Here is a 23,625-nt window from a genome sequence, read left to right as displayed (position 1 = left end):
TGGTCAATTCGATAACTTACATTATGGCATAAAGTCAAAATTACCTACAATGTATCCAGAAATGTATGTTTAAATTCATGCCTGCAAAGGTAACCATTGTGATATTTTTAAAATTTCGAAGCCTGTGTTAAGTAATTTGTGAGTGTAATTTTTGCTGTCTTTTTCATGTGGCTTATTACCAGCTAAGAATACATATTCAATAATTAATGAAAGAGGTCTGCAATTTTATAAAACCATGCGGACAAAACCAAAAACATGCCTCAGTGGGAAGTATGTAACTGCAGTGAAAAATGTTACCCCATCAAGCAAAGGAAATGCAACAAAGGATTTAAAAACTCTATAAAAGCTGGAAACAGAACAGGCCTATCAGTGTCATGTAGGGGTAGGTTCTTATCTTCAGTGCTGCAGGTGCAGAGATTACTGTACCTGATCTTATAAAATGTCCACAATATGACAAGTCTTGTTTAATTGCATTGCAACCAGTGACAGAACATACAGTCAGTCCATCTGCATCTGAAAAGTGGAAAGATTTGTTAACATTTCAGATGCAAATCATCTGTGCTAACAGTATCTACATAAAGTAGTAATCTACCTTTCTGCTATTTATAACAAATTGGTAGCTTGTTTTACTCTTTGCAGATGCTGATGGGCTAGCTGCTTTTACAAGGCTTGTCATTTTGAACTTTGCTTATAGGCTTGACTATATATTACTGATATTTGTAAACTTATCATTATTTTGCACCACTAGATGAATTCTTTGATCGCAACAGGGAAGTCGCTTTTGAAGGAAGCACAAGCAGATCTACAATCTATACCCTGGTTCTCTGACCCACCTTACATACCAGCAGATCTTTCTACAGAGAGAAGAGAATCGTGGAATTTACCCATATGGCTAATGGAATGGGACAAACCATTCAAGTATTCCGGAACTGGTAATTGAAGTAATCTAGTCCTAAACCCAGTTCAGAGAAAGTCCTTAAAACACCACAACTTATAAATGTGTCTGATACTCAAGATCCTTTTTTTAGGCCCTCAATTTGAATCTCTACAAATGTAAAAGTTGCATTCAGTCATGCCATGATAATATCATGTTGAATGCCAGCATGTCAGCAGGTGCAGTAAACATTTTTTTTCTGTTCGCAACAAGCTGACCCTGAGAACTTAAATTGTTCATTATGTAAAGCTCCCATTTGAACAGAATTTTACATTGCAAGTCTCCAGCTCTATATTCTCAAATGCAAATACGTTATATCACAGCAACATAAGTGATGGCTTTGACATTGACGGTAACTCCAATCCTAGGCATCCACATGAATGAGTTTTGCAACTGCTGCAGTTTCTTATGAGGACAGCTTGGTGTTTTCTCCACTTTTTCTGTGGTTCTATAAGGTGGGATTAGATTGGGCAGCTAGTTTTTTTTTGGCTGGTGCAGACACGATGGGATCAAAGGCCTCCTTCTGTGCCATATGGTTCTTTTTCTATGGTTCTAATGTCTATTAGACCAGTGGTTCTCAACCAAGGGGTTGTAGCCCCCCAGGCATCTGAAGTCCACCAAAAATAATAAACTCCTACAGCTGCTATAGGAACATTGCTGAATGCCATCTGGTCTGCTGTGGAAACCACTGTTTGCCTCTGAAGCTCATGATCATTGATCCACCGTGTTGTGAAGGAGAGAGTGCCCAGACTTTGTGGCTTGCTCAGCTCAGCTTGTTAGTAATGGACAAGAGGAGAAGCAAGAGATAGTACAGTTCACCAGCAATCTCTCAGCTCCAGTGACTCTTTACCAAATTTAGTGACACTTCACCAACCTTAGTGACAGCTTACTAACCTGAATGACAGCTTACTAACCTCAATGACAGTTTACTAACTTCACAATAATTGTACCATGTTCAGCAACAGCCTACTAACTCAAAGCATAACTCTACCAACCTCAGAGACAGTCTCAACTTCATGATAACTCTAGCCACCTCAGCGCCAACTTACCAACTGCAGTAACACGCTACCATCTTCAGCAGATCTCTACCAACTTCAGCCACAATTTACTAGTTTCAGTGACAGTCTACATACAAACCTCATCAACACTCTACCACCCTCAGCAAAAAAGGCAGGAGCATGACAAATTACAAAGAACAGGAAAAATCATTATAAATGCATAAATATCAGAATGGATAAATGTTTAATTCTATAGCTCCACGATATGACAGAATTGTTGCTCAGTTTCATCTTAAGTAAATAAAACAAAAATAATCAGTATACATCTTAAATGTATAACTAACTTTGAGACAGAAAAAAGAAATACTTCTGTTGCAGGGAGTCCATGGAAAGTCTATAACACAGGAAGGGGCCTCTGAAGCAAAAAGGTTGAGAACTCCTGCATTAGATCCATTTACTCCCAGGCACAATCTTAGGAACATAGAAAAGCAGTAATAGTTTCAGTTTACACTACCATTTAAATTACACCTAAAACATACATTAAGCATACATACTAGCTCACAATTTTATCTCCTCTCTTTCAAATGTCAATGAATTTCCCTCTTTGACTAAAGGAATTACTTCTCCTTTGATTCTGATAATGATGCTTCAAGCAAGTCTTGCTGTACGATGAAAGACTGGGCTACATATTTAACTGAAGCATCTTAGAACATTTTTAACTTTATACCTAAAGGTTAGGACAGATTACTGAGCCTCCAATTATCCAATAAGACCTTCAGTGTTATGCCATTCTTACATATAGTTCTATGTCCCGAAATTTGTGATAATAATGATGGTAAACCTCTATCATTATTCCTCTGAACCTGACAACAACTTTTGGAGTTCACACATATGCAATTAAATGTGAAAATCCAGAAGTTGCTGTCAATGGGTTCTACTTCTCCCTGGGGTATGCTATTGAAGGCCCAGAAGACTTCAATTTTAGAAATCATTGAACTTATGAGAACTTGCCCTTTTACACAATTAGCATCACTCTAAAAACTCTTGAAAATGTTATACCTTGTTGAATGATGTGTAACGGGGTTTTTAATGGTGTTCTAGGTTCATAATTACTGCTGAAAAGCCTCTCTGACCTTGAAAAGCTAGTTTTATTGTTGTTGAATGTGAAATTTCTCCATTATGATAAATATGATAAACATAATTTTTAAATAATTTTCTTTTAAAGTTTGTTTATAATATTTTAGCTTCAATCTTAATCACATGTGTATGTTCCAATCCTTATTTCTTTCTCTGTAAAATGGTCTTAAAAAGTGAAGGATAATCAGGGATTTTAACTTCTTGGTTTGTTGCCTGTGAGAATTCTTCAATGCAATTGGCTACTTACCCTGCTTGATGACATCACTGTTACTGGACGCCTAGTGGATCCCCATGACTTCGCGCCGTTTTTTCCACTGCTGACCACAAAATCCAGGCCGTTACATTTTAGCAATTTCCATTCAGATATCTGATGGTTACATTACTGATATACGATACATGAACATTAGTGGGGCATTTCTACCATTACTGCTCCTTTGTGTTCCTTTCAACCATATGGTTTAGTTCATAATACAATTAATGCTTTTTTGCTGAATGATAATAGTACACATCTCTTTTCTCTAAACAAAGCCTTTAAGGTCACATTACCAAGTTGCCCTCGTTCACCTGCCTATGTATCATTGTCTGTAAGAGTGTTATGTATCTAATATATTAAATAAAGAATTAGCTTGAACATCTACAGTACCTCAGTTGATGTTCCCACTTTTCAGTACTTTGTAACATAATTAAACCAAAAGGTATTGTTTAACATAAATAGGAATGTAGTCATGGCGTAGCAGTAGCTGAAAATAGAAGCTGTGACTATGTCGGTGATCTGGCTGCAAGCAAGGTGGAGAGGTCACCTTTGGAACAGGGCAAGACAAGAGCAATTAGATACAGATGAGAAAATGTGCACAAGTTAGTAAGAGTATGAAACATAGAAACATAGAAAAATAGGAGCAGGAATAGGCCATTTGGCCCTTCGAGCCTGCACCACCATTCAATACGATCATGGTTGATCATCCAAACTCTACCCTGTTCCCACTTTCTCCTCATATCCCTTGATCCCTTTAGCCCTAAGAACTATATCTAACTCTTTCTTGAATATATTTAATGATTTGGCCTCAACTGCTTTCCGTGGTAGAGAATTCCAAAGATTCACCACTCTCTGGGTGAAGAAATCCCTCCTCATCTCAGTCCTAAATGGCTTACCCCTATCCTTAGACTGTGACCCCTGGTCCTGGACTCCCCCACCATCGGGAACATCCTTCCTGCCTCTAGTCTGTCCAGTCCTGTTAGAATTTTGTAGGTTTCTATGAGATCCCCTCTCATTCTTCTAAACTCTAGCGAATACAAGCCTAATGGACCCAATCTCTCTTCATACATCAGTCCTGCCATCCCAGGAATCAGTCTGGTAAACCTTTGCTGCACTCCCTCCATAGCAAGAACATCCTTCCTCAGATAAGGAGGCCAAAATTGCACACAATACTCTAGATGTGGTCTCACCAAGGCCTTGTATAATTGCAGCAAGACATCCTTGCTCCTGTACCCGAATCCTCTCGCTATGAAGGCCAACATACCATTTGCCTTCTTAACTGCCTGTTGCACCTGCATGCTTACTTTCAGTGACTGGTGCACAAGACACCCAGGTCTCGCTGCACCACCCCCTTTCCCAATCTATCACCGATCAGATAATAATCTGCCTTTCTGTTTTTGCCACCAAAGTGGGTAACCTCACATTTATCCACATTATACTGCATCTGCCATGTACTTGCCCACTCACTCAACCTGTCCAAATCACACTGGAGCTTCTCTGCAACCTCCTCACAGCTCACACTCCCACCCAGCTTTGTGTCGTCTACAAACTTGGATATATTACATTTAATTCTCTCATCTTTATCATTGATATATATTGTGAATAGCTGGGGTCCTAGCACTGATCCATGCGGTACCCTGCTAGTCACTGCCTACCACTCGGAAAAAGACCCGTTTATTCCTACTCTTTGTTTCCTGTCTGCCAACCAGTTCCCTATCCATGTCCTTACCTTACCTCCAATTCCATGTACTTTAATCTTGCGCACTAATCTCTTATGTGGGACCTTATCGGAAAGCCTTCTGAAATCCCAAATACACCACATCTACTGGTTCTCCCTTATCTATTCTACTAGTTACATCCTCAAAAAATTCCACTAGCTTTGTCAAGCATGATTTCCCTTTCATAAATCCATTAAAAAAATTATGAAATCATAACCTTTTAGAAATACTGAGGAAAGGCATACAGGATGAGGAAGACAGAAACATAGCGACATAGGAACAGGACAAGGCCATTCAGCCCTTCAAGCCCGTTCTGCCATTCAATTAGGTTATGGCTGATCTCTATCCATCTACCTGCCTTGGTTCTGTAACCCTTAATATGCTTGCCTAACAAAAATCTATCAATCTTAGTTTTGAGAATTTCAGTTGACTGAGCCTGAAAAGCTTTTTGGGAGAGAGAGTTACAGATTTCTACTACCTTTTGTATGAAAAAATGCTTTCTGACATCATCCATGAACAGGCTAGCTCTAATTTTAAGGCTATGCCCCCTTGTTTTGGACTCCCCCACCAGAGGAAATAGTTTTTTCTCTATTTACCCTATCAACTCCTTTCATAATCTTAAAAACCTCTATTAGATCACCCTTTAATTTTCTATATTCAGCAGAATACAAGCCTCATCAATGCAATCTATCCTCATAATTTAACACTTTTTAGTCCCATTATCATTCCGGTGAATCTGCATTACACCCCTCCAAGGCCTACATATCCTTTCTGAGGTACAGTACTAAATGCAGTACTCCAGATAGGGTTTCACAAGAGCCCTGTACAGTTTTTCCACTTTGAACTTCACCTGCCTTGGTCATGGCATCAAGTTGCAGAGGTCGGTCTCACTATGATTTCCTCATATTTTGGCTTATTATTAATGAAATGATTCCTCCATGATTCCACAGGATAATGGTTGGTTACTCAATGATCTCACTGGATTAAAACAGAACAAATCTTGTATTGAGAGGTCAGCTATGTTTTTAAAGCCACAGTACACAATCTCAAATGATCTGCTTCAACAATAATAATAATAAATTAGCACAAATTATATTTGCTTGAAGTTGAACTTGAGGAACTGGGTATTTGACTTCTTACAAGATTGCATTCCATGTACACCACTGAACCTTGGCCATCATCAGCACAAATTGGAAAACCGCAAGTGCCTGCCTGCAATGTCCCTCAATGTGCCGGCCAAGGTTGCACTGTACAAGGCATACACACAAAATTACACCCCTGCCCCAATTTGTTTCTTTACTGCTAATGCAAATTCATTGAAAATCTCAGTTATCAAAGCCTCCAAATCAGAAAACACATCAGTATCTGAAAAAAAAAACTGAGTACTTTCTTTTTTTTTATACAGATTTCTGGGGTTGGATTTTCAAATGCCAGTGAGGGTGGGAGCAGGTGCAGGAGCAATTTGAAAATCGCATTCCCGGAGAGCGGCACTGGGTCCCACTGTCTTTGGAATTCAAAGCAATTTTGTGTGGATGCCGGGGAGGGGGTGGGGAGGGGGGGATCAGGAAACCTGCACGCATCCAATAAGTTGGCTGTTGAGCTTGTTGAGGAGCAGTTTGCAATATTCAATAGATGGGCACAAGAAAAACACCATGTCTGGAACATGGTAGGGTTTTGAAGTTGTGAACTCTGTGAGAAGCTATGAGGGTTATTGGAAGGGCTGTTTAACATATTTTAGAAGGGCAGAATAAAGCTCAGCTGCTCGAACAGTGGCACACACCAACCATCAAGACTTGGATCACTTAGACAGCTGGGGTCAGCAGGAGAAGGCCTGGTGAACAAATGAGTGGCAGCTGCGTGAGCTCAGATGGGAACAGACTACTCTTACGTTGGACAGAGCAGCCAGGATGAGCTATAGCAGATGCAACCTCCTGGACAGCAGGAGGCTGGAGGAGACAACTGGGGAGGGGGGAAGCAGTTGGAGGGGTGGACTGCAAGGGGAAGAAGGTGCTGCCCAAGACATCAGTTGTACCGCCCAAGAGTCAGCTACCTGCAAATGACAGAGCACCAGCGCAGTCGGAGGCTGTGCCTATCCAGGTAGATGGTCTCGGACATTTGTGCTCTGATCCGCAATGACCTGAGACCTCATGGCCCCCGTGGCAGTCCCTTACCTACAGCCATCAAGGTCACTATTGCCCTGAATTTTTATGCAACCAATTCCAAGGAGCAGCTGTGGACCGAGGTGGCATCTCGCAGTCGGCAGCTCATCACACCATCAGGTAGGCCATGGATGCCATATTCCAGAGGGTGGGGGATTACATACATTTTGACACAGATGGGCCAGCGTAGTCAACAAGGGCATGGAGGTTTGCTGCCATCGATAGGTCCAAGGGGTCATTGATTACACCCATGTAGCTATCAAGGCATTGACACACCAGACAACCTGATCCCTGAACAGAAAAGGCTGCCAGCCATTGAATGTCCAGCTGATCTGTGACCACAGGAGGTGAATCGTGCAGGTTTGCACTTGGTTCCCGGGCAGCTGTCAGTACTTCTTTATCCTCCAACAGTCCCAGGTGCCACACCTCTTCAGGCCCACATCTAGACTCCATGCGTGGCTGCTGGGAGATAAGGGTTAGCCCCTAAAGAGAAGGTTCCTGACACTCAGAGTGGTGCTGCATTTGGCTCTCCAAAAGGTTGCCCAAACTTTCAATGAAGGAACTCTGCGATTGGTTCCCTGGGTCATGAATTAGAATTAGAATATTACAGCGCAGTACAGGCCCTTCGGCCCTCGATGTTGCGCCGAGCTGTGAAACCATCTGACCTACACTATTCCATTTTCATCCATGTGTCTATCCAATGTCCACTTAAATGCCCTTAAAGTTGGCGAATCTACTACTGCTGCAGGCAGGGCATTCCACTCCCTTACTACTCTCTGAGTAAAGAAACTACCTCTCACATCTGTCCTATATCTATCACCCCTCAACTTGAAGCTATGTCCCCTCGTGTTTGCCATCACCATCCGAGGAAAAAGACGCTCACTATCCACCCTATCTAACCCTCTGATTATCTTATATGTCTCTATTAAGTCACCTCTCCTCCTCCTTCTCTCCAACGAAAACAACCTCAAGTCCCTCAGCCTTTCCTCGTAAGACCTTCCCTCCATACCAGGCAACATCCTAGTAAATCTCCTCTGCACCCTTTCCATAGCTTCCACATCCTTTCTATAATGCGGTGACCAGAACAGAGCACTTCCACTACCCAGACGCAGATGGAGAAAGGCACCACAGCAGAGTCATCGACTAACATGGACCTGCATTGAACAGACTATTAACATCTTGAAGGTTGGGTGGTGCCCTCCAGTATGAGTCAGCCAGAGTGTCTCATATTGTGGTCGTCTGCTGCACCCTGCACAACATGACACTGCAAAGAGGCCTGGAGCTGAATGAAGAGGAAGACCTGGAACGACACTCCATTTGGAAGAGGACTGGGAGGAGGAAGAAGGGATCGCTCCAAGGGTGGCTGGCGTCCGGGCATTGGAGGACGCCGCCGATGCCATCCCAGACCTTAAGGTGAACGGCAGGCTGTCATCACCACAGGGGCCATGCTGATTCAGCAGCTTTTCACCTGATTGCCTCTGAACCCTTATGACAGAAGATCCCAAATCTCACCTGCCAGCATAGAGAGCAATCACTCCACAAGTACCCACATCTGTGAAGATCCATTGCCAGCCATGACCATGAGGTTTCCAATGCCAACATTCTCCAAAATCACAAAGCAAGGAAATACAGCAATCCCAGGGTCCCATGGCACCCTCATTCACCCCCACTGAGACTCCATCCCCTTATTGACATGGAGCATCAATAACACACATATCAGTTTGAACACTAACTATTGATATTGAAATGCAAACAAAAGAGTAGACAAATGTGGAAAACAGAACCCAGGTGATCCATTAAGTGAAATTAATGACATAGTGCCTTTCTTTCCCTACCACTTCTACAGGGTGCGCCCCCTGTGGTAGAGGATGAGGTGGAGGCAGCCTGCTGCTTAGTCTCTGCCTCCAGTTGAGATGTCCGTAGCTTCTGTCCTCATCATAGAAGTGCCTGTGGAGGCTTCTCCAGAGGTTGCTGCACCTGCGACTTTGCAGGGGCTTCGTCTATTACAGGGCCTTGTGACACAGATGGTTCCTGAGGGGCTGAAAGGTGACACTGGTGCTCCTTGAGGGGTGGCCCCCTTCATCTGCCACTTTGACTGCATCAGCCCTTTCAAGGCACCCTTGGATGAGGCCACCGACTGTGATGCAGCAGGCATCCACTTTGAGCATCTCAGCACCATCAGCGACACTGAACAGTCCACACTACAGAGTGTCTCACTCTTTCTGTGCAAATCAATGTGCTGCTCATGCACCCACTCAGAGTGGTGCTGCATATGGCTCTCCAAGAGGTTGCCCAATCTGCAACTGATTCCCTGGGCCATGACAAAGCACATTGCCTCCTCCATTGCCTGCCCATGGCTCCTCAAGGCCTCAAGGATCTTTGACAAATGGGAACTTAACAGCCTCTGATTGTCGAGGAAGACCTTCCTTGTTTATGACACCCGAGACAAAACATCTTTGCCCAGCAGAGCACTGCTGTTTCTTTCCTCCGTACTCTGAGGGGGACTGCCCACAGCAGACGCTGCCTCACACTCTTCTTCCTGCTCACACTTGGGGCTGCATTTTACCAACCCACAATGTCAGGCTCTGTGGCAGGGGAATGCCGGAGGATGGTTGCGGCAGAGGCCTGCCACAGAGCTTGACGCTGGGAGGGCCTGGCCCGATCCTCCCAACGGCGGCGAGGCTCCGTGGTGGCCTCCCCACCACGGAGCGACGAGACCTCAATTTCAATATTTAAATTAATGAGATGAATATATTTAAATGAGCTTAGCTTGAATCTTCTGGGCCCACCATGATCCTGAGTGCGGCAGCCGGCAGTCTCATGCCTTCAATTCCCCATCTGGGGAAAGCCGGTGGGACACTGGTGGGGAGCGGGGAGGAGTTACGATTTCCACTGCGGGGTGGGGGGGGGGTGTGGGGGGAAGGGTGGGAACAGGGTCAAATAAATGCAATGAGTGTAGGGGATGGTGGGACAGGGTAAACTTTAAACTTTGTGCAGTCTGTGGGGTGGGGGTTAGGTCAGATTTAAAAGTTAAGTGTTTTGGTGGGGAAAGGGCAAATAGTTAATGTAATTGTTATTGCAGGGGTGGGAAAGGGTGTTAGAAATTTATTTGATAAATTTTGGGGTGGGAGTGTATCTATAAAATTTTAAATATGCCGGCAGGACTTTAAAAAATGGCAGCAGAGCCAGCGCACAGGCAGCTGAGGCCATTGCTGGGGTCGGACAGCCCGCCCCCTCCGCATGATTAGGGGCGCGGGGGCTGACCACCCCAGCCATTTAAATGAGCCACCGTGCAGGAGAATGCAGTGGCTCTAAGACGTGCGGCCCACATGCACGGGCTGCCATTTTTTGAGCTCGCCATCGAGAGCTATGGCGGCCTCTTAAAATCTTGCCCTTGATGTGAGGTTCACCCAGTGCTTCCCGTTCTAAGCTAGTTTCTGGCCCAACCGGCATGAGTGTGTCTGTACTGATGGAAGGTGCGTGAGTATTCTGCACTGGTGGAGAGTGCTGAGGAATGATGTGATGGTACTAGCTCTGGTAGCTCTATCCACTGCCAAGGAGGGCGGTGACGTTTGTCCTTCACTACTGTGCTCTCCCTCAGCTGCTAGCTCTGCGGGAGACACAAGACGGTGGTTATGAGAACTTGGACTTCTCATCTTGTGCCCCCAGCACCTGCAACCCCATAGAAGACATTGGTCGAAGAGCTAAAGCTCACATCGGGCAGGAGTCTCCTTGATGCCCTTCACCCCAAGACAGAGCTATCAAATGACCCTGTTGATCTCAGTCTCCCAGTTCACCATTGTACACAGACTAGTGCATTGGCACCCTGGCAATATCCAGTGCCACCTCTTCCATTGTCATGTGGCTGCAGCTCAGGCACACCATCACACGTTCTGGTCATTTTCTGGGTCTTGTGGGCTCTTGATTCCTGCAGGATGAGGAAAGATTCATGAGTAGGATGCCCTCTTTCATCTATTCCAGCAGGACAGTCACATTAACTGTGCCCTCATCAGTGATGACCCCTTCTGAATATTGCCCCATATGTGACGTTGGCTGTTGTCTCAGTGATAGAACTGGCCATTTGATCAGACAATTTGAGGTCATTCTATGAGTCCAGTCCACTTGCATTCTGCTGCATACAGAGCAAGTCATCTATCACCCAGGTACCGCTTGCCACTCACCTTTCCAAACCTAATGAGTCATAGAGAGTCATAGAGTTGTACAGCACAGAAACAGGCCCTTCGGCCCATTGTGTCTGTGCTGGCTGTCAAGCACCTATCTATTTTAATCCCATTTTCCAGCACTTGGCCCATAGCTTTGTGTGCTATGGCATTTCAAGTACCCACCTAAATACTTCCTAAATGTTGTGAGGGTTCCTGCCTCTACCACCTCTTCAGGCATTGTGTTCCAGATTCCAACCACCCTTTGGGTGAAAATGTTTTCCCTCAAATCCCCTCTAAACCTCCTGCCCCTTACCTTAAATCTATGCCCCTCGGTTATTGACACCTCCACTAAGGGAAAACGTTTCTTCCTATCAACCCTATCTATGCCCCTTACAATTTTGTATACCTCAATCAGGTGTCCCCTCAGCCTTCTTTGTTCTAAGAAAAACAACCCTAGCCTATCCAGTCTCTCTTCATAGCTGAAATGCTCCAGCCCAAGCAACATCCTGGTGAATCTCCTCTGCACCCTCTCCAGTGTAATCACATCCTTTCTATAGTATGGCAACCAGAATTGTACACAGTACTCCAGCTGTGGCCTAAGTAGCGTTTTATACAGTTCCATCATAACCTCCCTGCTCTTATATTCTATGTTCGGCTAATAAAAGCAAGTATCCCATATGCCTTCCTAACCACCTTATCTACCTGTGCTGCTGCCTTCAGACAAGTACACCAAGGTCCCTCTGACTCTGAATTCCTAGAGTCCTACCGTCCATTGTATATGAGGCCATTGAATCTCTTGCGGCATTGGACCCAAGTCCTTCGGGTCACTCCCCTGTCGCTAACCTCACCTGCCATCTTCTTCCATGCCTTTTTTGTCTCCTTTGGCACGTTTCTTCTCCTAGATGGTAGGAAAAAGATATCTATCTGGTCACTGACAGCCTCTGTTAATGCCTCAGGGGAGGCATCTGGGAATCATGGGGTTGCCTGTGGATGCCTGCCCATGCCACCTCTTTTCTTGGAGGTCCCCTTCTGCTCCATTTCTTTAGTGAGCAGAAAGCCAAGCCATGGCTGCCGCCTGCCTTTGCTGAGTCCCGTCTCCATGCCAGTCCTGGCGTCGCTAATTAGCGCCACTCTCGCCTCCTGACCAATCAGGCCTTTTGCATTTAAAGCTAGCATTGCGCTAGCGACGCTGCCGCGGATTGGGCGTGGGACCTGGAAATGATCCAGGCATCGGGTTCCTGAACCCGGAATGAAAATTCAGGCCCTGGTGTCTGCTTTACATTCGTGAAGTTTTGAGACAGCTCACTGGAAAGCTGGAGTGTCAGGTCCAAAAACTGGACGGGTGGAAACCCTCTACATTTATTCTTTGCAGCTTTTTCCCCTTCCTTACTCGAAAGCCATAAATCATGCTACAGTGCAGTTTCTAACTGCCAGCCATTCACTGCTATTTTGCTCAAATGACTGTTTATCATATGCGAGATGTATAGTCAAGGGTTGGCATTATAATTTATTTGGCCTGGAATAGAGCCTCAAACAATGGGAGTGCATATTGGAAACTGAGAAGCAGAGGTTGGTGCACCTGATTCACGGTTTGTGTAACCTCTTGTCCATGAAACTAACTGGATAGAAAATTGTGCACTTCATGAACTGAGCACACAGACCTCCATACTAGAATTCCCAGTATGTGTACCCATCATATACAACTCTGAACCAGAATGCCAAATCACCAAATTTATCTGCGCGCCAATGGAGAACTTGATCAGGCATTGTAGCCAAGACTAATGCTCATTTGACTGGGTGCAATTTTGATTTGGCTATTAATATAAAATGGGCAATTTTAATTCAGCCACCCACTATACATCTCTTCTGATTTTCACTTCAAATGATGTCAGGAGAGACATTTAATGTGTGCTGGATTGACATTACCTGTTTTCCACTGTCATCCAAAATCAAAATTACCCCTAATGTCTCCACATCAGCAGCTTCATGAATCGTGAATCATGAATAATAATTAAGGGAAGTAACCCTGCTTGATTTTCCCCTCCCTAACCCAGAGATACAGAGGCCATTGATTTCAACTCACTCGGCACAGTTCAGGGATCAAAAGGAGAAGAAAGACTTGCATTTATACAGTGCCTTTCATGACCACCTGACACCCCAAAGTGCTTTAGAGCCAATGAAGTACTTTTGAAGCGTAGTCACTGTTGTAAAGTAGGAAACGCGACAGCCGATTTATGAACAGCAAGCTCCCACAAGTAGCAATGCGATCATGACCAAATAACCTGTTTTTGTGATGTTGATTGAGGGGTAAATATTGGCCAGGACACAGATATAGCACCCCTGTTCTTATTCAAAATAGTGCCATATGATCTTTTCCATCCACCTGAGAGCATAGACAGGGCCTCGGTTTAATGTCTCATCCGAAAGCGTGGTCAGGAGGGTCAGATGATAGTTGGGGAGGCAGATCATGGTTGAGGAGAGGAAGAGATCATGGTTGGTGGGGCAGAGATTATGGGGAGGGTGGGACAGTGTGGATGTAGAAAAAAATTGGGGTGAGTTGGCAATTGTGGAGCTCGAAGCAGGTAAGCTTGTTGAGCCTGGAGGAAATACTCCTGCTCCCACTAGCCCATAAGGAGTACCAGAAAGGCACTTACTTCATGGATCCAGTGCTTCTCGCCTCCTTTTACCTGCTGGGATTCCGGAGGCGCAGAAGTCCCAGCCTCAATATGTTAAAAAATTAAATCCAGTTAAAATAGAGATACTCAACCTGCTCAAAGATTTTAGTAATGGCTCCACCTCCTGAGAATGGGTTGGTCGCCTACTCCCCTCAACCCACCTCTGCTAAAACCAAAAGTGGTCTGTGGCCACATTTGAGATTTAAGTTTTTTGAAAGAAAACTGTTCTCGAGGGTTAAAATTCTTCACAAGCAATGCCAAATTGCACATCCATAGAATAATGCTAATGAAACCTCCCATTCACTCAGTCAGAAGATATGCTTCTTTGCTTTTCCCAATATTCCTGACACACAGAGTGAGGACTGAATGTTTCAGGCAGCATCCTTTTTTTGTTAAATCTGGTCCAAAAATATTACAAGAATAAGAATTTAAAATTAGATAGTGAGTCTGAAAACCATTTATTCACCTCTGTGACCCAAGGTTGGAATCTCCCCTCTCTGCTGGCTACAACAACAACTTATATATAAACAGTACGGTAAACATAATTAAATGTCCCAAGGCACTTCGCAGGTGTGTTATAAAGCAAAATATGGCGATATTAGTGCAGATGGCAAAACGCTTGGTCAAAGTGGTAGGTTTTAAGGAGCATCTTAAATGAAGAAAGATAGGAAGAGCATCGGAGAGCTTTAGGGAGGGCATCCCAGAGCTTTGGGCCAATGCAGCCGGAGGCATGGCCATCAATGGTAGAGCAATTACAATCGGGAATGTTCAAGAGGCCAGGATTAGATGAGTGCAGATATCTCAGAGAGTTGTGGGGCTGCAGGTGATCACAAAGATAGGGAGGGATGAGGCCATGGAGGGATTTGAAAACAAGGATGAGAATTTTAATATCGAGGCAGTGCTCGACTGGGATCTAATGTAGATCAGCGAGCACAGGGGTGATAGATGAGGTGCAATAAGGAGTAGAGTTTTGAAGGACCTCAAGTGTACAGAGGGTAACATGTGGTAGGCCAGCTAGGAATGCGTCGGAACAGTCAAGTCTAGAGGTAACAAATCCAATGAGGGTTTCAGTAGCAGATGAACTGAGGCGGGCGAAGTCAGGCAATGTTACAGAGGTGGAAGTAGGTGGTCTTAGTGATGGTGCAGATATGTGGTTGGAAGCTCATCTCAGGGTTAAATATGACACCAGGATTGCGGTCAGTCTGTTTCAGCCTCAGACAGGGGCCAGGGAGAGGGATGGAGTCGGTAGCTATGGAATGGAGTTTGGAGTGGGGACTGAAGACAATGGCTTCAGTATTCCCAATATTTATTTGGAAGATGTTTCTGCCCATCCATTACTAGATGATGGATAAGCAGTCTGATAATTTAACAACAGTGGAGGAGTCGAGAGAGGTGGTGGTGAGTGTCGTTAGCATATATGTGAAAACTAATGTTGTGCTTTTGGATGATGTCACCAAAGAGTAGCATATAGGTGAGAAATAGGAGGGGCCAAGGACAGATCCTTGGGGGACACCAGAGATAACACTACAGGAGTGGGAAGAGAAGCCATTGCAAGTCATACACTGACTACAATTAGATAGATAAGAATGGAACCAGGTGAATGCAGTCCCACCCAGCTGGACGACAGTGGAGAGGTATTGGAGGAGGATGGTGTGGTCAACCATGTCAAAGGCTTCAGACAAGTTGAGAAGGATGAGGAGGGAAAGTTTACCTTTGTTACAGTCACTTAGGATGTCATTTGTGACTTTGATAAGAGCCATTTCGGTACTGTGGCAGAAGTGGAAACCTGATTGGAAGGATTCAAATATGGAGTTCCAGGAAAGATGGGAATGGATTTGGGAGATGACAACACGTTCAAGACTTTGGAGAGGACCATATATGAAATAAGCATCAACTTAGTTCTCAGTGGGTGAAAGTCAGAGCCATAGTTCAATGCAAATTGTCAGTCTTGCTTAAACAAGCCACACATTTGGCTCATATGGGTAATAAAGTGGCACAGTGATATTGTGGGGATGGGGAAAGTGCAATTTACACTGCAACTTTAGTGTTGATATGAAGTAGAAATCACTTTGCCCTGATGCTGAAATTGTAGTGTAAATGCACTTTAGGTTGAGGTTAAATATACTATTGGAGCAGAGTTTCCAATTAGGTTTTTGTCCCTGCTATGATTCTTATCAAAGTCACAAATGATTTAAACTCATCCAGAAGTCTGGTGCCCATAGCCTAACTCGCACCGGTCCTGGTCACCCATGTGACAGTGACAAAGGTAAACTACCTCTCCTCATCTTTCTCAACCGACCTACAGTCTTTGTCATGGTTGACCACACCATCCTCCTCCAATGCCTCTGCTCCATTGCCCAGCTGGGTGGGATTGCACTTGCCTGGTTCTATTCTAATCTATTCAATCATAGCCAGAGAATCACCTGCAAAGGCTTCTCTTCCCAGTCCCACACCATTACCTTTGATGTCCCCTAAGGATCTATCCTTGACCCCTCCTATTAGCCATCTACATACTGTCTGTTGGCGACATCATCTAAACGCACAAAGTCATTTTCCACATGTACACTGAAGACACCCAACTCTACCTCACCGCCTCCTCCCTCAACCCCTCCACTGTCTCTAAATTGCCAGACTGTTTATCCGACACCTACCGCTGGATGAGCAGGAATTTCCTCCAACTAAATATTGGGAAGATTAATGCTATTGTTTTCGATCCTGCGACAACTTTGTTCCCTAGCCATCAACTCCATCCCTCTCCCCCCAACTGTCTGAGACTGAACCAAACTGTTCACAACCTTGATGTCATATTTGACCCCAAGATGAGCTTCTCACCACATATCCGTGCCATCACTAAGATCACCTATTTCCACCACCGTAACTTCGCCCAGCTTTATTCCTGCCTCAGCTCATCTGCTGCTGAAACCCTCATCAATGCCTTTGTTACCTCTAGAATTGACTATTCTAATACACTTCTGGCCAGCCTCCTATTTTCCACTCTCCATAAACTTAAGCTCATCCAAAACTCTGCTGCCTGTATCCTAACTCACACTAAGTTCTATTTGTCCTTTAACCCTGTGCTCACTAGCTTACATTGGTGGCTCCCAGTTAAGCAATGATTTTAAAATTGTCATCCTTGTTTTCAAATTTCTCCATGGCTTCGCTCCTCCGTATCTCTACAACCTCCTCTAGTCCTACAACCATTCAAGATACTTGTGGTCCTCCAATTCTGGCCTCTTGCGCATCCCCAATTCAAATCACTCCACCCTTGGTGGCTGTGCCTTCAGTGCCAACACCCTAAGGTCTGGAATTCCCTCCCTAAACCTTTCTGCCTCTCTACTCACAGTGTGCGCTGATAGCCTCATCATTCATTCTACCGCAAAATCCAGGTCTGACATGCATATTGATGCTGCATTCAAAAAGTGGTGGGGATGGACTATTAACAGAATTGACAAACAGTATGTAGATATATTGAGAATTCTATTCCTTGTTTTAGTTCTGTCTTGGAATATTTTGTAATAAACAGCTTTAAAAAGTTAGTCTTACAGCTGCAAGATGTTAGAAAGCATGCGGATGTTTTACAAGCTGCAAAAAGATATTTTGCACTCATTAGGTCAAAGCACAATACATTATTGTTTTGTGTACAAATGGTATGTACATAACACATGTTGAGATTTCAATGTAACTTACTCATTAGAGAACATTTTACAGTAAAAATCAAAATGCCACACAGCAAAAAATGTCATATTTCATCAAGGAATTGACAATGCTTTATAAGCTATATCCAAACTCTAGAGAACAACTGAAAACAGGTTCTGCAGCAGCAACAGCTATACCAAATACAGCTTACACTGAAGCAACCTCAGATGCAGCATTGTCACCAAGTAAAATTGTAAACATTCTGAGAACATAAACTTCTTTACAATGGACATACTTTAAAGGACTATCATACACTGGTACCATCCCTTTCTCTTTCCGAAATATTAAAGCAGGCACTGGAATATTTTCATGGCCCCACTCTCAAAGTTAGCTCTGATCAACAACAGAGAATAAATACAAAGAACTCACCGCACTAAAATTAGGGAAAAGGCTGACCGCAGCAGCAGTGTCCAGTGGGAATGGAAGAAATGGTTTAACATCCAAGGCTGGCTGCATAGCTGGGACTGGAGGCCGCATTAAGGCAGGAAGCGCGTTGCTTTGGCATGTGCCGCCTGTAGAGAAGAGAAATAAGTCAACATTTATTTTAGCATGCTTGTGTGTTGTGTTGTTTTTGCATTCCCTGTCAGACTAAAGACAGCAGCCAAAACTGGAAAAAAAAGCTGAAGAAACTGTTTCAGCCACCCACTTCAAAAAGCGCACCACGACAATCTCACTGCAGTTATCAACAGCAGCAGAGAATGAAGAATAGCACAGACAGACGTCCATTGCTGATTAATCCATAGACCAGAGGAAAATAAAATATTTTGGATGGTTGTGCTCAGAGGAGTGTAATTCATTCGAGGTATAGTGACAGACAAGCTGATCTCTGCTGATAAAGCGACACAGGCTGCTCACTACCCTGGGGTGAGCTCAAACCTGAAAGTAGGAGCGATTCCAAGTCTCTGATGATCCAATTGAAATGAGTTTTTACATTCTGTGGGAAAAGTATGCAAATGAGCAGGAAATCACAATACATACTGATGAGCAGCAGTGTGTTTAAATACACTGCAAACCCGTAAATTTGTTTGCTTCTTGCCACAAGGCACAGTACTACCCTCTGGCAGCTGCCAAGAATATAAAATGGTTACAGATCTGAATAACACAGTGGTTTCAATTATTTTCCAAATTATTGTTGTTTTAATATTAATTGAAAACCAACTGAATAAAAGGAATGGTTTATAAAAAAAAACTGAGAGTTAACAACATTCATTTCTGGGATGTATGCACTGAACTGTAAAAACTGCTGGTCGCTTTCCAATAGATATTAAAATTGAAATGTGATGGGAATTTTTTATACCACAACACATGGCTCAGATGTGAGACAACAATTTGGCCAGCTGACTTCACTTTGGTTTTTTTTCCCCTCCTAGTGATTCTGTTTCGTATAAATAGAACATAATGCTTGTTACGACAGCATAACTGTGTTAAGAATCACAAAACTTCTTTCCGTCGGAACATACATTCGTATGCAAACATGTTTGCAGCATGTCCAGATACGTAGCTCGTTGAGTACTGATTGGAAGCACATTTTTGTGGGGCAGAGGGAAGAGAAGGCAATTACATTTTGTAGAAATATTCATGTCGCTGAAGGACCACCTGTTCTATTTGGGGCACAAAGTGCCGGCATCAAGAACTCTGAGGTCAAGAATAGGAAAATTTGGAGTGAAGTAAAGCTAAGACTCTTCTGCCTAGCAACCGGCCTTAACCTCAGCACTCCCGCTGTACCAGTATCACATTTCCATTTCCCACACTGCATATTCTTGTGGCCTCTCTGATTAAAGCTGCCAATTAAATGTTCATTAGAGCTGAATTATAGTCAGTTTGGTGCTGCGTACTTATGTCTACTAGCAATTGTGTTGAGGCTGCCCAATCTCATTTCACTGAGAATCCTTCCAGCTGGCAAAAACAGACTTCGATCCACCAGTCTGAGCTACATTTAAAACAAAATGTCAAAGGGCAGAGTTCTCACCTTCCGAGTCAATCACTTCCCTATGGAAATAACATTGGAATGTTTTAATTCTGCAATATTACAATTGTTTATCTAACAATATATCAAATGTTAAGTTCCCTGTTAGGAATGTGAAGTTTTTAGTCAATGAAATTATGTGGAATGCCAGCAGATCTGCTGTATCTTCCAATACCCTTATATCTGGTTGTATCCCTACATTGCTGATTCTGGTAAGGTTATTCAATATGTAGGTGGTAGAAGGTGTGAGACAACAGGCCAAGATGAGTCACCTTTTGATTTTACTTTTCCAGGATTGTTTCTCAGAGCAGTGAAGGCCAACGAGGGACAGGCTAAATGCATTTTTATCTGAGCACATTGAGTAAATCTTTTGTGGCCTGGAGACTCAACACGACAGTTTTCCATCGAGTTGCTTTTGATCCAAGTAAACAGAAAAGGCATGTTTTGCAATTGTTTTGTCTTTTTGACTTTCTTGGTCAGGAGTACTTCAGCTGAGAATTACTTGTGCCAAGAGCCAGGAGCACAGTTTCTCTTTCTTGCTCTGGGAATGTGCAGCAAATAACAATTGTTTTCCTGCTCCTCCAGCATATGTTCCTTCAGGTCATTTGTCAAAACTATCTCTTATAATTTCTGTGAATCCTCTATTCTATCCCTTTTGTATCTGTATGGTAAATTGTTAGTTCTCCTAAAATAAAGCTGACTTCTCTGGCTCACCTTTCCTCTCCAACAATAACTTTGGAAAAGAACATCATTGTAAAAAGATGGTTAAAATAGTGAGAAGACTTCTATTAAAAATGAGTTAAACTGTCTATACAGAAATGCATAAAGTGTTCTGAACAAAACAGGAGTAATGGAGGCAATAATACATTGCAAGGAACCAGGTATAGTCAGAATTACTGAGACATGGGGCAGAATTATAATCTTTGGACCTGCTCACAGGACGGTAGGCTGGCCGTTGATCAAGAGCCCGAAAGAGAGTGGAGTGAACTTTGCTGTGGCTTTTTATCTCAGCCATGACATTAGCATCACACTTCTAGGTTTTCCAATCAATAGGAGTGGGTGGGCGTGATCTTGACCCTTCAATATTTAAAGGGACACCAGCCAGAGATCAAAATTGATCAGGATAGAGACAAGAACATTATTGATAGAGTCTCAACACGGGAATGCTGCCTCCGGGAGGCATTGCTGGAGGTAATGCTGTGGCTGTAAGAGCCACAGTGAAATAGTATTCCTGGCAGACAGGAGGAAGAAGACAGCCTCTGAAAGCAAGCAGGTGTGGTTGGAAGTCATGGAAGAAGTGAGCAGCAGGAGCATGCTCCTGCGTTTACAGACACAATGCCACAAGAGGTCCAATGACCTCATCAGGGCAGGAATGGTGAGCAGCATGCCACACTCAAGTGCCACCCTCCTCCTTCTGACTTCCCCAGCCTTCTCCTGCAAAGCACTCTCAGACCAACACAACTTCACCATGTGATAACCCAACTAGCTGCCTTGGCAGCATCACCAAGTTGTGTCTATCTGAACTGTGGATGTGCGCAAGAGCCTTGTGACGGTGTTTAGTCAAAATGCACAATCGCCTCTGAGGACAGCTCAGTCTCCTTCTGCACCAGTTCCATTCCACTCATTCCTCTCTCTCAAGGTACCTCTTCACATCTCCATCTGAACAGACAAAATTGGCATAGACCCTCGTCTTATTGCAATCTTACACCATCAATCACAGTGACCTTCCACAAATGTTGCCATGCCATCCTCTCAAAACATTCCATTTGTCATGCTCATAACTCTCTTATTTCTATCCTTGCACAAGAAGCCAGTGAAGAACTCCAGGGCGAGGCAGAGAACCTGGAGTCGCCTTCCAGTTATCACCACCCTGGCCACTGCAGAGGAGGAGGCAGAGTGGTGGAGCACATGACCATTGGAGATGGAAAGATGGAGGTCTCCCTGATACCAGGTGACAGAATTAGTTATCACACAAGACACATGAATGCAACACTCACACTTGATGTCACCTGTAACTGAAATATGTTTATGTTCAAAATGATGACTTTGACTCCTTTCCCCTAGTCATTTCAAATTCATCTCCCACAGGTTCATCAAGAATCATGGAGAAACTGGTGCAGAAGGAGGCTGAGGTGTCCTCAGAGGAGATTGTGCTTTCTAACTAAACACCATCACATGGCTCTTGCTTACATCCACCAGTTCAGATACACACAACTTGGTGATGCTTCCAAGGCAGCTAGTTGGGTTATCACATGGTGAAACACATATTACAAGTAACCAGGAGCTGGTGTTGAAGACAGGTGCTTGAGTGGACAGACCCATCAGAAGGTGCAGAACACTCCAAGCTCTGTTTAGCTGGACGAAGCTGCTGAGCCTTGGGGATCATCAATGAAAAGGACAATTCTGGAGCAGCATCAAAAAATGTGTGAGGCTCAGTCTGCATTTCCAGAGACACAGCCCACTATTGCTACCATGAATTCCAAGATGTCTCAGGCCTGATGTCCACCTCAGGGAAAGAGTAGCCACCTGCATGGAGCATCTGACGCAGCAGGCAACCAAGTGCATGTTGACCCTCTCCAATGGTCTGCCACTTTAACTAGAATGGAGGAAAGCCTCGCCTTGGCTATTCAGCACCTCACTGAAGTGCAGCAAAGTGTTTTCTAGCTCTTGGCTAGCAGAGAAGTGCAGGTGGGCCATCAGTGGGAAGATGGAGAAAAGGCACATAGAAGTGGAGACTCTACTCAAGGTGTTCCCGCTCCTCTGCCCTAGCCCTCCCCCACCTTAGTCAGAGCCCCAAATGCTGACTTGTCTCGTGTCCCAGTGGCCGTGTCTGCCCCTGTGCAGGTGTAGATGGGGCAGTCTTTGGCAGTCCTCGTGGGCTCCAAAACCCAGAGGACATTGGCCATGAGCATTTCAGCAGTCAGAGCAGGGGGAACAAGCAGCCTGCTGAAGACACAGGGGTAGCACCACATAAAAGTAGTACATAAGAAGAAAGAAAATGGAAGCAGAAGTAGACCTCATGCATTCTCTGCCATTCAGTATGATCACATTCAATCTTCTGCCTCAACTCCACTTTCCAGCCTGCTCCCCAAATCATTTGATTCCCTTTGAGAGAATAAAAGTTCATCTTTCGCAGTTTTGAATATACTCGATGACTGAGCATCTGCAAGTTTCTGAGGTAGAGAATTCCAAAGATTCAAAACCCTCTGGGTGAAGAAATTTCTCCTCGTCTCAGTCCTAAATGGCCAACCCCTTATCCTGAGACTATGCCCTCATATTCTAGATTCTCCAGTCAGGGGAAACTACCCCTCAGTGTCTAAAATAAAAGCAAAATACTGCAGATTCTGGAAATCCGAAATAAAAACAAGAAATGCTAGAAATACTCAGCAGGTCTGGCAGCATCTGTGGAGAGAGAAGCAGAGTTAACATTTCAGGTCAGTGACCCTTCTTCTTCAAGGGTCACTGACCTGAAACGTTAACTCTGCTTCTCTCTCCACAGATGCTGCCAGACCTGCTGAGTATTTCCAGTATTTCTTGTTTTTATTTCTCGCAGTGCCTACCCTGTCGAGCCCCTTCAGGATCTTATAAGTTTCAATGATTTCATCTCTCATTCTTCTAAACTCAAAGAATATAGGCCCAATTTACTCAGGCTCTCATCATAGGACAACCCACTCATCCCAGGAACCAATCTAGTGACCACTTGCTGTACCGCCTCCAAGGAAGGTATCCTTCCTTAGATAAGGAGAACAGAAACTGCCCACAATACTTCAGATGTGGTCGCGCAAAAGCCCTACAAATTTGTGGAAAGACTTCCTTATTCTTGTACTCCAATCCCCTTACAATAAAGGCCAACCTGCTGGTTGCCTTCCTAATTGCTTGCTGCACCTGTGTGCTAACCTTTTTGCATTCCTTGTACAAGTACACAC

The 23,625-nt window shown here is 44.1% G+C and overlaps 1 protein-coding gene across 6 annotated transcripts in view; it reads right to left on the bottom strand.

Annotated features, from left to right (window-relative positions):
• Positions 1-23,625, bottom strand: part of LOC137385236 (zinc finger protein 385D-like) — an 812,282-nt gene that overhangs the window by 395,788 nt on the left and 392,869 nt on the right. For 5 of the 6 annotated variants that reach the window (XM_068060224.1, XM_068060229.1, XM_068008611.1 and 2 more), the window contains one exon: positions 18,103-18,245. In XM_068060224.1, the coding sequence (XP_067916325.1) occupies positions 18,103-18,245 (143 nt within the window). Of the gene's footprint in view, positions 1-3,316; positions 3,387-18,102; positions 18,246-23,625 lie in introns of those variants that run through there. The other variant, XM_068008604.1, reaches the window with a different exon arrangement.

Source organism: Heterodontus francisci, chromosome 2 (assembly GCF_036365525.1).
Source record: "Heterodontus francisci isolate sHetFra1 chromosome 2, sHetFra1.hap1, whole genome shotgun sequence".
Taxonomy (NCBI): Eukaryota; Metazoa; Chordata; class Chondrichthyes; order Heterodontiformes; family Heterodontidae; genus Heterodontus; species Heterodontus francisci.
The sequence above is the reverse complement of the archived record's forward strand: the minus strand, read 5'-3'. Positions and strand labels throughout refer to the sequence as shown.